At 34.8% G+C, this 15,000-nt stretch overlaps 2 protein-coding genes across 3 annotated transcripts in view; one reads left to right on the top strand and one right to left on the bottom strand.

Annotated features, from left to right (window-relative positions):
- Positions 1 to 5,966, top strand: part of LOC144971953 (uncharacterized) — a 23,591-nt gene extending 17,625 nt beyond the window's left edge. Inside the window, exons 5-6 of the mRNA XM_078913028.1 lie at positions 1,997 to 2,242; positions 4,078 to 5,966. Coding sequence (XP_078769154.1) covers positions 1,997 to 2,242; positions 4,078 to 5,801 — 1,970 coding nt within the window. The 3' untranslated portion in view covers positions 5,802 to 5,966. The remainder of the gene's footprint in view (positions 1 to 1,996; positions 2,243 to 4,077) is intronic.
- A 2,875-nt stretch (positions 5,967 to 8,841) lies between these two features.
- LOC144970215 (glutamate receptor 4-like) overlaps positions 8,842 to 15,000 on the bottom strand; it is a 66,891-nt gene continuing 60,732 nt past the window's right edge. For both annotated transcript variants that reach the window (XM_078909618.1, XM_078909619.1), the window contains exon 18: positions 8,842 to 9,358. In XM_078909618.1, the coding sequence (XP_078765744.1) occupies positions 9,200 to 9,358 (159 nt within the window). In that variant the 3' untranslated portion in view covers positions 8,842 to 9,199. The remainder of the gene's footprint in view (positions 9,359 to 15,000) is intronic.

The raw sequence follows: 15,000 nt of genomic DNA, 5'->3' as shown, positions 1-15,000 counted from the left end.
TACATTATCAGTCACTGCCCATATCCATTTACTCATTCACACCTGAGTCGAATGAGGTTGAATGAAGTGTGTACAGTGCCTTATCCAAGGACACAATGTTGGGATCAGAAATTTTCACGATCACTGTCATACATCCGTCCACCGCACGCTTAACAAGCTTTATTGTGAAATGGTTGAGGATACATGCGCTCTATAAGTTACATATGATTAATTATATTTTATAATTATTACTATTATTATTATTATTATTATTATTATTATTATTAAATTATTATTATATCTTTTTTTATTTTCATTTTATCATTTTCATTCCTTCTTCTTCTTCTTCTCTTATTATTTATTATTATTATTATTTAATTATTTTATTATTATTTTATTTTATTATATTATTATTATTATTATTATTATTATTATTATTATTTTATTATTATTATTATTATTATTATTATTATTATATTATTATTATTATTTTATTATTATTATTATTATGTATTATTATTATTATTATTATTATTATTATTATGTATGTATGTATTATTAGTATTATATATTATTATATAGTATATATATATATATGTAGTAGTAGTAGTAGTTAGTAGTAGTATGTAGTAGTATGTATGTATTAGTAGTATAGTTAGTAGTAGTAGTAGTAGTAGTAGTAGTAGTAGTAGTATAGTATAGTAGTAGTTAGTATAGTAGTAGTAGTAGTAGTAGTATAGTAGTAGTAGTAGTAGTAGTATAGTAGTATAGTATATAAGTATATAGTAGTAGTAGTAAGTAGTAGTAGTAGTATTTAGTAGTATGTAGTAGTAGTAGTAGTAGTAGTAGAGTATAGTATAGTAGTAGTAGTAGTAGTAGTTTAGTAGTAGTAGTAGTAGTAGTAGTAGTAGTAGTAGTAGAAGAAGAAGAAGAAGTAGTAGTAGTAAGCTGAAACATTGTAGCAACTGAGCCACCGAAACACACTTTAACAATTTGTCTATCCTCTTCAATTAGAAATGAAATAATAATCCAAGTTTTATATTTGGATTACAAACTCAATTATTATTATTATTAGTATGTAAACCACCCTGCGTAAAAAAGCTTTTTGAGCCGGTTAATATGTAGTCTGTTCAACTTTGTCATTTTACATCACTAAATCTATTGGAGTAAGTGGAGGGGGGGGGAGGTTCCGATAGCTCAGTTGGTAGAGCACTCGCTTCACACACAAAGGGACCAAGTTCAATCCCGGGAGCAGCCGAGCTTTTTTCTGACCCCTCTGTCCACCCAGCAATGGATGGGTAGCTGGGTATGTTAGATCTAGCGGAAAGTACTTCGCGATAGACTAGCGCCCTATCCAAAGGATATCAACAAATTGCTATTGTCTGTTTTCCACTATAGAAACCGGTATAAACTCCGGCACCATGGGCCTCATGGCTCTTAAGGACTACAAATTTATCGGGTATTAGGAATGCAGTGTATCTGAAATTTTGGAAGAACAATATTACCACCGTTTATATCGTCGAGTAATTTATGCATATGCTGAAAGAAAATCTAGAGGTTTTAATAACTGTGCTAAAGAGTATGTATATTGTCTGTCACTGTTTAATAACACACTTTTTCAAATCTTTGTTTTAGTCAGTACATGTTTGTTTGCTTGTAAATTCTTAGCCAACTCAACCTCACCCCGTTAATAAATACGTAAATAATTTAAAAAAATTTAGAGCCATATTCAGTATTCGATCACCAAATCCTATAACAAGCAAAATCAATGCCAGTCGCAACAAACATTGTGTGTCGTATCTAATAAATGACAAGACATCAGGCAATTAGAATAAGATGATTCCATCTTTGACAAGCACACGAAATTTGAAAAAGATAATGCTACATTAAGTGAAGATATTTTTATAATAATGCGCATACACAATATATTCCCTCAATGAATGTTTTTTTTTTCTTCTTCGAGATTCAATGCACGACATTTGTTACGAAAGGTAAATATTAACATTATCTATTTCAGACGAGGTCGTCGAATCTCACAGAATGTTTGGTGGATGCACAAATACGGTTACATACCGCGGTGGCCGCTTGCGTAGCGCAAGACCAAATCGGCTCGGAACATTTAGACAAAGAGAGCAAGAATCTCGGGTCCATTTTCCTGGGGCTAACTCGAGACCAGAAACTATTTCACGATCTTCCCATCGTGGCAGTGACATGGGAGATGGCGATTCTTCTTGCCATCACCATGGAGGAACAGGTGACAATGGTAACAATTGTTTTATTTTCCTCTTGAGGAAAAAAAGGGTGGAGGGTGGAGAGACAAAAATGGTTTGATGGGTAGGAAAATTGTCGAAACTTTCTTGTATTTAGAACTTTATAACCCATGAATTGTTCTTTTCTCCGGTTTCCCTACTGTCAAACGGAAGTAACTGATGAATAATAATATTATCTTCGAAGTATCACTCTGATCAACCGCAAAGTAATCTCATTCAGATCTAGATACATCCTCACTTAATTCGATACAGTCAGATAAAAGGATAATCATCATCATCATCATGGTCCATCTCATGATCTGTTGATCGTAGGGAGATATACGGATGCAGATCTCATCACTGTCCGATATTAATTGTGGCGTCCATATCCTCTATATTAAATTTAAAGACAAAATTGGATTGCCTAATGAATGTAGCACAGAAATCGGCCGTAAACATTTTAATGGTTGTCACATTGTTCGTGGCTAAGTCTATTTTCAGCTTCTTATACAAGAATAATATACCATCCAGTAGAAAGAATAAAATATAATTGCGCAATCATAGTGTGTGCAGTTAATTGACATTTTTTTAAATAGATCACACCAGTTTTCAAATGCTATAGGCAATGTTTACTTACGGTTGATTACAACACTGCATCACTTAACAATCTGACACAAGAAGCTGTCTCGATTGATTATCCCGTAGTGCTTACAATCTCACTCTCCAATTTTAAGTGCTGGTTTGAAATATGCTACGGACACGTCACGTATTCAATGGCTTGAATATAGGTGAATCTATTTTTATTCCCAGCTGGGAAATGGCCGATGTTTACAGTAGTTCCATTGCAATCCTGTTTGTTTATTCGTTTAATTCGCGGAGCAATTCCTACATGGTCTATGTTATTTTCCTTAATGTTTACTTTTGCCTCAATAGACTTTAGTGTTAAAATGAATTCTTTGTTTAGGTGTTTTTATAACCTGAATCCATTAGATCTCTAAGAGGTATTCAAATCTATGCAATTAGATTTTTATTACACATGGCTTTTGTTTTTTATTTGAATTTTAAATTTGCTACTGAGTTTGCTAATGGATCGTGATGCACTCTGTACTGATGAGTATCAACTAAACACCCAACAGTGTTCAAATTACTCCATAGTTAATCTCATGCCATGTATATCAAGCTTATTATTACCGAATTTTATAGTTGACTAAGTACACTTGATGTAAATCACTCAAAGTGTTTAACAAAAACAAATGTTTGATTTGATTTTTATCAAGTTTTTGATGTCAATGATACTAGTTATACCACTGTTAATCTGTGTTTTTGGTTCAGAGAAAGAATAGAGTGAGTTGCCTACTCTAAATCAAATCATCTTTACCGCTTTTTCTCTTAAAGGGTATTGATGTTGGTTACTCAGATGACAAAACATTTTTTTTATAATCACAATGAGCAGAAAAATGTTAATTTTACTTTGAATTCCTTCAACCAATTAACTGCGTAAAGTCCCAGGTTTGAGGCTTTTGCAAAGACGATTTAATTCGATCAACACTTGAAGATCGAGTTTTCTGGCCAAATATTTGAATACTAGTTTTTCCAAGTACGGCAGTTTACTGCCTAAGAAGCGCTACTTATTCTCCCGAATAAAGATATGAACTTACCCAAGTTCCTTTTTGTTGAATATAAATTCTTTCTTTTTTTTCATCAAAATCACCATGAAATAATACTGTTTTGTGACGGCACAAATATAATAATATGCTATCGCATAGTCAATATTTACTACTGAGTGACTCTAAATTTTTAATGTTGTTTCTATCTATTATAACAATATTTGTGTTGAATTTCAATCCAGATTCACCACAAAAGAAAGTCAATGAGAAGACGCATCCTCAACCAACAGCGAGCAATTATGTCTCAACCAGTTGCCAAACCCAAACCAACAAAATTGGTAAAAACAACATTGGTATTGGTAACACAGAGGAAAAGGACGCAAGAACCACTACAACTCACCAGCATGAGTCCATTGGCGTGTCCACACAAACCAGTATCAACAATGCCATGTCAGAAATTTCCAAAGCTGCCGATACAATACGAATGGCTCGTACCATGTTAAGATCCATGAACATCGGGACTGCATCGGGGGCGCAGGAAATGAACAATAATAATCACGAGATCTGTGAAGGTGACAACGAAAATGACGGCAAAAATACGCGTGTTGATAGTAATGAAACAAAAATATCTTCACAACCACGAGAAGAATTCTCTCAAGGCTCAATAGAGAGAAATATGCCAGACAACTCAGAAGCAATAAAAATCAAATCTATTTTTGTCAATGTTAGACCACCTAGCAACGCCAGCTCCAGCAGCGCTTCTGACTATGGAGGAAGTTCATCAATATTGGAAACTAATCAATCCGATGAACTAGCTGAAGACAAAGTCCTAAAGAGTTTTCGTCAAAATTCAGTAACTTCCAGCGTTCCTGACTTTAGTAGCGTTGATAATTTGGGACATACGTTCAATACCCGTAATTCAAGAAGACAATTAACAACGGTAACTGCAGGAATTGGTGGTACAACCTTAGATAACAGCCAATTCATGGATAAAGCACCAAAATGTTTTGTCTTTGAACCAAACAAAATCCCAAAACTGAGTTCGTTGTGCTTACCCATGCAAATCGACAACAGATCTGACTACAGATTGAATCTGACCATGGAAATGTTTCAACACGCTCTCAGAATAGCCATTAGTAATCTTGAAAAGGAAGGATTGTGGTCATCACAATCAGAAAACAACACGAATGTCAAACTGCAATGTAACAATGAATGTAATGTGCCTGGATCTAAAGTTAATAGCAATGGTTTTGCAATTTCATCACCAATTGTTGCCACATCGGCGAAAGATTTCCAACAAATACCAAGCTCAACGTCAAGAATCTCGTGTGGTCAAGAAACAATATATGAAAATAAGGAGCCTTGTTTATCAGGTATTGATAATATTCACACCATTGTATCCATTTTTGACACGGCAGACATAATTTCTTCATCAGGTGACGAACGCCCGAAATCCGTTGCCAGTTCAAAGAAAAGTGACATGCTAAACGAAAAGAGAGAGACAGATATAGAATCGACTTATGGTCACAGTAGTAGTGTCCATTTATCGCCTGTGGTGGCTTTTAACGAAGATGACTACACAGATGATGAAGAAAGTATATTTGTTTATGATAGCACAATGAATGAAGACAGGCAGTACACTAGTCCATGTGAAGACAATGAACAAAAACGTCTCGAGTGCCTTCCAAATGCTAATGGCTGTTTTGGAGAGCCATACACGCCAATTGTGCTCATGGAGAATTCAAATGAACGCGGAATTGGTTCGGGAGATTGTGATGAATTAACGTCGTCGCCAAGTCGCATTACAAGATGCGACAGACGTTTTAGCAAGAGCAAGTCACCTGCGAAGGTGGATGACAAGCCTCTTGAGGAAATTAAAGGAACAAGACGTCTCAAAAGAAAGAAACAAAGCTTTTTCAAGCGATTGACGTCCGTAATTGCTTTCTGCTCATCTAAGAAAAAATAGATCCAGTGAAATCAAAACTGACTTAATTTATTAGAGGAGTTCAATAGTCCATGTCACTAGACAGAATAGCTGTCACGTGAGCTTCATAATATTTACTGATTTTTTAAATCCTTTACTTGATATTTTATATTACATTATAAACTTGTTTTATAACAAATATCTACAGAGATGACTTTTTGCGTTTAATAATCTAAAAGAAAAATTGAGTGTCTCCTTGTTTGGGTTTAAAGAAACGTAAGACGTGAAAGTTTATTCACTGTTTGAGGCTGTATTCATAAACTAGATGGTTTCTTCTGGGGCATCATTATCTCAGCAGCTGGTATTGAGAAGAGGTTGGTAACCGATTGTGTTGTCAATGATTGAAAAACTGGAGCCTGTCATTTTTAATACAATTTACTCACTCGACTTAGGCGTGAATAAGTACTTGGCGTAGGCAGAATTGGACAGTGGAGTTTTGTTAGTATAAAAGGATTCCTTGGGCTACTTGTACAAAATGGAAGTTTGATTCCGTATGGGGATGGGGAAAGGTTGCATCGTGAAACGTATTAAGCTTGGAGTATTCGTGATATGAAGCATTTAAATAATTTCATAAATTTTACATTATTGAAAATGCCCGAAAACTCTCATATTAATGGAAAAGCGAAAAAGATTGAGCTCATAGTCGATTTGTATTCTCTTCCAGAAGGTTCGTTTTCGAGATGTTAGCGACAAAAAATACTATGATACGAAGTTACTTGGAAAAAATAGGAAATTAATAAATCGTTTTCATTAGCAGTTTCTCTGGGCTACAAATGAAAAAATAATCTCCCCCCCCCCCCCCCACCCCAAAAATAGATAATCTAGCATAACATTATATTAGCTATAGCTTATTAAACGATCGAAACATTTGAGAAACTCGTTCTGCCTTTCTATTGGAGCTAGATCCCCAGTTGAATAAAATAAAAATTAATTTACATTATTTAACTAAGAAAAACTGATGAAAACTAATATTTTTTTCTTAATATGTATTTTCAAAATAAAAACACCAATATATGAACACAAGATCAGTTGGGTAAATCATTGTACTTTATTGGAACACATAATTGCATACCGCCGATTGAATAATAATTGTAATATTATGACAACCGTGTTAACTCATACATCCAAACACACAAACTACATACACATGTTTATGAATATCATACCGCGTTGCACTTTACCATTCATTAGCAATACGATGGTCTCCTGACAACATTTAAAACACGGATTCACAATTAGTTTAAGTAATTAAAACATTTCGACTTCCTTATCTCGTAGTTATATTATGAAGAATACCTTACACGAGACAGAAATGTATTACCGTTGTTAAAATTATACTTGAGAGGTAAACGTTCCGTATATTTTTAATTTGTTGTTGCATAAAGAAATGATGATTGGTGTAATATAAGCGGAGTTTAATGTATTGCATTTTGATTGGATTGGTTTGCAAAAAGCGAAAGTAGGAAAAGACGCTGAGAGTTGACAGCTCACAACAACATAGACTTTCATGAAATGGCGCAATCGTTCTAACTGGAAGTGTGTCCTTAAAGACAAAAGTAAAAAATAATGGTCTCAACCCCCCCCCCCCTCCCATCTCTCTCTCTCTCTCTCTCTCTCTCTCTCTCTCTCTCTCTCTCTCTCTCTCTATCTATCTATCTATCTCTCTCTCTCTCTCTCTCTCTCTCTCTCATTCTTTCTTTCTGATCAACTTGCTCTACCCCACGCCATTTATTTAAGTCAAATTAATGAAGTAGCTACATGCTAAACATTGGTATTTTACACCAGTGCCTGGCCCATCATTTGTCACTTTTGTATTTTTGCATAGTTTTCTTCCCTTGTCAAAAGCAGTTCATTTAAATGACAGTTAAGTCTTTTTTGTTGTTGTTGTTGTCTTTTTATTTTTTGGTCTGTTTCTTTTACCAATTTACTATGTTTGCCAACATAATTGCCCTAGCTTACAGCAAATATTTTATAAACAAGCGTTAAGAATGACACTAATGATAATAAGTCGAGTGAACAAATAGCAAATGTTAATTATTAACCCGTGCGAAATGTCGTGTTATGAGAAGAGTATCTGTTGTTATCGGATTAATGGAAACAAGGACACCCAGTCTTAGTGTTCATTTATGTTTTACTTGAATGCATAGAAAACTATAAGATTTTGATAATGGTAATGCAAAATAATCAGTGAGATCAAAATCAATTTTTTTAAAGAGGAGAATAAAAAGATGGGGGAAAAAGAAAGAGGTAAATAATAATAATAATAATATAATAATAATAATAATAATAATAATATAATAAAATAATAATATAATAAAATATAATAATAATAATAATAATAATAATAATAATAACAATAATGAATCAATAATAAACAACAATATTTTCTATAGCGCCCATTCCACCAAAAGTTCTCGGAAGCGCATATACAAAGATATATATATATATATATATATAATATATATATATATATATATATATATATATATATATATATATGATTGAGGGGAGTTAGCTGGAACAACGTTGACAACAACATCCCTCCCAGACACCTCTAAACTACATCCTTGATAGCTCCAGGAATTCTGGATGAAACAAAGCTGTCGGTAAATGTGTAAAAAAGCGAGGTGAGAAATAAATTATATACGTATACATATACCATTCAATAAAATCAATAAAATCACTCGCAGAAAACTGAAAGGAAATACTCAGAGAGGCTCTATAGATAGTATGCGCTTGGCTAAGAAGCTCATAACATTGCCATCCGGAAGTATAACGGTCCAACACACAAAACTGTGTGTAACCATGAACTTTTATAGTCAGGTTAATACAGTTCAGTAAGAATCACTCAAAAACGCGGATGGCAAAATACAATAACAAAGGCTTGAGTGACGTCAACTGCATACTATCTATAGGAGGACGGGGAATTACGGTGTCTGGTGTCTACTGAAAGGGCATTCCACACAGAAGGTGCAGAAAGAAATATGACGAATAAATTAATCAGTAAGTAGATAATAACGGGGGGCTGGGAAGGACAGTGATTATAAATCATGGGAAGTAGGGTGGCCGGTGAAGGAAAGGATAAAGGAGGACAAATAATCTTATAAGATGGATCTGGACTGTTCGGAGCAGATGTAGATGATGATTATAGTGACCACGACGACGATAATCATGATGATGATGATGATGGTGGTGGTGGAAAAGAAGAAGAAGAAGAGGAAGAAGAAGAAGAAGGAGAAGAAGAAGAAGAAGAAGAAGAAGAAGAAGAAGAAGAAGAAGAAGAAGAAGAAGAAGAAGAAGAAGAAGAAGAAGAAGAAGAAGAAGAAGAAGAAGAAGAAGAAGAATATGATACGGATGAGATCAAAATTCAAGCACTAAGTTCAATTCCAGTCGGAGACACTTCGGTACTGTAGCGGTGAGTGGTTGGCATAAGTAATATTATCCCTGGTATTGATCCCACTGTCAAAACCATACCGTTCGTCAAGGTTGATATTCGATGTGATAGTTTTACTTTCCGCTTCTCTTGCTTGAGCCTGTTTCTGAAAAGTAAAGAAAACTAAATGTACTGAAGCTCGCCTGAAGCCGTACACAATAAATATAAATTAACATCCCATAAAATCATAGTATTATTGTATTTGTTGCATGTTGAAGAAGGGTTGGATCCTGAAACGTTCCATCTAATGGCTTAATTTTATGTGAATTCGTGTATTCCTTCTTGTTCATTAATTTTTACACACAAGAAAAACCCACAAAATAAAACGAGATTGGAAGATAATTAATAAGTTCACGGAAAAGGGTAATCCAATCTCGACCTGAAAAACCTAGCCTCTCAGTAGTGCAGCTGATGGTCACAAACTTGGTAAGGCTCATGGGGCAAATTACTTCACTCGATTTCAGTTTTCATTATTGTCCACATACGAGCACACGGATGCTCTCGAAACGGCAATGCAATATACGATTATCTCGACTCTAAATTTATTTTCCCAGGGCTACAAGAAGTACACGTCGGTTATGCTTGTTAATTTTTTTAAAAAGACATAAATCTAACATTCTTATCATTTTTTTTTAATTTAAACGTATTTGTCTTCATTAGATTCATTCGGTCATAATACCAGATTGGTTCGCATTTGATGGCACTAATCACTAATACTATTCCTTTATGAAAGCAACAACGTACTTTCATTGCTAGGCATCAGCCAGTTCTTTAAATGTTTACCTGGCTAAAACATCTGTTTTTGCATATTGATTGATATTAGTGCTTCTCGGGATCTCCTTGACTCGGAGTAACACAGATTTCACCCTCCAAGTTCACTCTATTTATGTTGTTCTTCTATGAACGATTTGCAATTTAAAAGATAAGGCAAGCTGTTTTAATCACTGATAAAATCAATTTGTATTCTTTTCCATTATAACTCTAAAAACATTTAAAGCTATCCTAATGACATTGAGGAATGTTATATGATATGGTCGAGATAGTGATAGTGATACCCGGATTATTGGGTGAGGGGGATGCAATAAAACCCGATATCGTTTCAGGAATTGATGGAAGTTCGTGGCGTTCCCTTGTTTGAACATCATATTATTGAGTTTTTTAGATAACCTGCGGAGCTGATAAGTTAGGTTACAAAATGGGCACAATGCCATCATATTTGAGCCAATAGTCTTCAATAGTCGTAACGTCACTTCCTTCCTAATGACGTATGGTAACTTAGTAACACTGGCTCTAAACTATCGGATCAATGGCGGACGCCGTATGAAATATTTCTCCGGCGAGCTTAAACGCGTATCCAGAGGAAAAAACCCCCATCAATTTGATCATGTTTTGACTTTTACACATTCTGATCACAAGACATATGAAAAGGGAATGAAAAGTTCTAGCCAGCATGAAGAATAAAAAGTAATGATTTTCTTTGTTTAGAACCAAGATGGCCGCCGTTGCCGGGCGCGTGACATCAGACTACTGAATCCAATTTGTAGCCTTCGCATACTGACATGACACTGCCCATAAACATTACCTTACAGTATAAGGCGACGATTACCAAAATAATAAGTTCTATGCATTTAGGTAAACTACTCACAATATCCACCAGCCAGATATTATGTACCAATACACAAAATTGTGTGTAACATTGAACTTTTTAGTCTGATCGATATAATTTAGTGAGAGGTGATGAGCAAAACCGATGACTAAAAACAATAACAAAGAGCTGAGTGACGTCAATTTTATTTCTTCTATATGAACTGAGAGTTGCATCTAAAAAAATTAACCAATGGGAAAATTTGATATCGTGTGTACCACTAAGAAAGCAATTTAATTTTCTTTGTGTGGCAGTTGTCGTTTGGGTATCACGTAAGTTTTAGGGAAGTGTCAGGATATTAATTATCGAAGGCCATGGCCAATCTTGGATTTTGCTATGCTCAGTCGTTTAAAATTTACAACAGGAGATCATCAGAAATATTTCCATATTATAAATATCAATATTAGGGGTCGTGATAGCTCAGGTGATAAAGCACTCACTTTACACATAAGAGGAATCGAGATCAATCCCAGGTGAAGTCAATTTTTTTCTGACCCTCGCCCACCCAGCAGTGGTTGGCAGCTGTCAGTTAGACTTGGCGGAAAGTACTTTATGATAGTCTAGAGTCCTATCCAGAGGGTGGCATACAATTGTTATTGTCAGTTTTGCGCTATAGAAACGGCGAAGGACCATTTTTTAAAAAAAAATCAATAGTTTCAGTACCTACGCGAACCATTTGACTGCAAAACTGATTTATTACAAAAATTTTCCCATCTGGTTATAAATATGCTGAAAGTTGTTTTCAGCAAGAGAGCGTCGACAGCGATAAGACTTAAACACCATTGAAGCCCGTTCTGAATCCTTGAATGCATAACATCAATAGTATTATCATAACTACTATTATGGTTGATTAGAATTAGGTCATAACATCTTGTTATTGGTCCAATTACCAGATCGTTACTGTCAAAATTCAGGGATCCCCGATATCAAATTTGCTTAGGGACCTTTCCTTGTAACCTGGACTTTACGACAGATCTGCCGTACTGTGGAATAAGCCATATTTAAAAATTTGGCCAGAAAACTCGTCCTTCAAATATCGATCGATTTAAATGACTCTCATTTTGGCAAAACCTATCAAACCTGGGACTTCGCGAAGTCCCAGGTTTGATAGTTTTTTTCCAAATTAGGGTTATTTAAATCGATCGATATTTGAAGGATGAGTTTTCTGGCAAAATTTTTAAATATTGGTTTTTTCCAGAGTATGGCAGAGATCACATTGTGTCCCTTAAGGGACATTATGCTCAGTGGCTTTTATGGAGGATCACACCCAATGAACTATGGCCCAGTTGTGGGACATTATTATGATGTATCCTTTGTGGTTATGACTCAACAGGTGATCAACATGCGATGATAATATGCGGGAGTAGTCAGTATCTATAACGAATTCTCGCAGAAAAATTTCACACTTTTTTTAATTAAAATAAGTTTAATATTGTGAAGCCTTTTGTCAATTTTGTTTGAAAAGTGAAACATAACATTAAATTCTTCTTCTTTTTTTTTTTTGCAATAAACATCATCTTCTCCAGTCAACTGTATTAAGGATTCTTCATCATCATCATCATCATCATCATCATCATCATCATCATCATCATCATCATCATCTTCCACTTCTTCTTCTTTTCTTCTTCTTCTTCTTCTTCTTCTTCTTCTTCTTCTTCTTCTTCTTCTTCTTCTTCTTCTTCTTCTTCTTCTTCTTCTTCTTCTTCTTCTTCTTCTTCTTTCTTCTTCTTCTTCTTCTTCTTCTTCTTCTTCTTCTTCTTCTTCTTCTTCTTCTTCTTCTTCTTCTTCTTCTTCTTCTTCTTCTTCTTCTTCTTCTTCTTCTTCTTCTTCTTCTTCTTCTTCTTCATCTTCTTCTTCCTTTAATTCCAGGCAGCTTCTGGTTTAGTAATCGCAGATTTAACAATACAGGTTTCACAACACTCGCTCAACTAATGTTCAAATTAATTTATCCATTTCCATCTCATAAGCTCTATAAAATAATCAACCAACGTGAATTATTTTATGACCCAGAGTGTTTGACAATATGACCAGATGAACTTTTAAAACACCGTTATTGTATTTATTCAAACAAATTACAAACTGACGTCAATATTAACTGAGACCAACTGAATCGGTCACTATTAAACGATATGAAACGTCACCTTAGAACTGAGATCAACGTGAAATAGTTACATTAGAACTGAGAGACTGAATCGTCTTGAATATCACGTCGTCACTATTAAGAGCACTGAATCGTCACTATTAAACGAATCACGTGAAATCGGTCACTATTAGACGGAGATCACGTGAAACCGTCACATTAGACTGAATCACGTGAAACGTCATCTATTGAACTATAAACTGATATCAACTCTTGTGCCTCGATTTTACTAAGGTAATCCTAGAAGTTAGATAGGTGAAACAAAGTAGGGTAACATCAGCAATCACCCACTTTATCGAAGTGAGCAATAGAGGACAAAAGTAGGACGTCAGAAAACTGGTTCCAATCTCATCGGATGTGTAAAACCACTCTTCCGGAGGACTGGTTACATGCCTTGCGTAATTGATCTTCAGGCTTTAGAGTAATGGCATCTTATTTTTCAGTCTAAATATACATGCTGGTCGTCAATAAAGGGCACCCATCCTCGCTCTTTTACGTCCCGTAATCTTAAGAATCTGCCGATATATCCTGCTACTTTATGATGCAATGTTAAACCTACTGATTATTAGTCCTCCAAAGGACTGGTTACAGACACTTCTTATGATTTTGGAACCTGAGGAGTAGACGGTGTGACGTCACAAGTGACGTGTGCCCTATTGAGAATTTTTAGATCAAAGGGAACTTTTTTTAATCACGAAAGAGTCAGAAAAGGTGTCCCAAAATATGAATAATAGACCAAAAGAACGGTGAGTGATACCTAGATCTTTCGGTAAGCTACTTAGCGTGGTCTGACTTGACTGATTTGGTTGGCATAGATTACAATGTATGATAAAGAAAAGAGTGGAGATGAATAAACTTTCAAATTAGAAAAAAAAAACCAACAACTTGGCAGTCAATGCATCATATGAGATGAGGTCATACTTGCACCAGCGAACTACCAAAATAAAGGGACTGGACAAGACAATGCCAAGGTAGATTGCGAAGTAGATGACAAAAGACCGACGTTACATATTAACCCCTTCCTTACCACCTATTGGAAAATCGTCGACGCAACCGTCACTTTTCTCATTCAGATTTATTTTATTTTTGCTATAGACAGTTATAAAAACTTGAAATTCTGTAATAGAGATAATTTTGTCCAACAATATTATGTATAGAATGTGCTTGTTGCTTTTGTGTCTGAGTAAGAAATGTCTGTTTTTGTGTTGCGTGGGTTTGAAATTTGGGGAAAATTCTGAAAATGGTTGGTACGGAGAGGGTTAAAGTACACGTAGTTTCCTCATTGCTCTTTCAGTGAAAACTATATAATTGATCTTGTATAGATTGCACGACTTGCTTTATATACACATCCGAATGCGCGTCTGCATTTTAAGCGATGTTTAGTCTAAACATCCAAGTCAAAATTATATACAAGCCATTTGCAGTTAGGGTAGTTGATATCATTTACAAACAAAAAGCCTTCGTCATGCCGGGGTTGTTATCATTACAACGATTTACATGTCACTATGTTCCCTAACTGGTTTTCCAGATTTATTTTAAAGAACATGCCAAACGGGTCAGAGAAAATACTAAATGTGTATTACCATCGGTTTTTCTTCTAAGATGCACATAGAAGTAGAAATAATTCTTTCTTTTTTTCACTTAGCCTGCCTCCATGAGTAAGTGTCTTGTTTAATTGAAAATTTCGTCTTGACTTGCCAAAGTAATTTATAAATATAAACATTAAATTTAATGATTGAATACTGTAATTTGTCTAAATATGATGGAATGAGATAATAAATAACAGAAAATATGTCAAAATGATAAAACATAATGTTTCTATACAAATATTTTTTTTTTTTGAATTCTGTATTGAAAACGCCAGACTAGGCAGTTCCTTTACCATTGTAAAGACAAACGAGAATCTCATTTCAGATGCTTGTTTACAATGTCATTAACAGCTGTGCATTTGTGTTAAAAGCAA

Source organism: Berghia stephanieae, chromosome 4, assembly GCF_034508935.2.
Source record: "Berghia stephanieae isolate SIO BIC M18660-M18661 chromosome 4, UCSD_Bste_1.3, whole genome shotgun sequence".
Lineage (NCBI taxonomy): Eukaryota > Metazoa > Mollusca > Gastropoda > Nudibranchia > Aeolidiidae > Berghia > Berghia stephanieae.
Note: the sequence above shows the minus strand (reverse complement) of the source record. Positions and strands in the feature narration are given on the sequence as shown.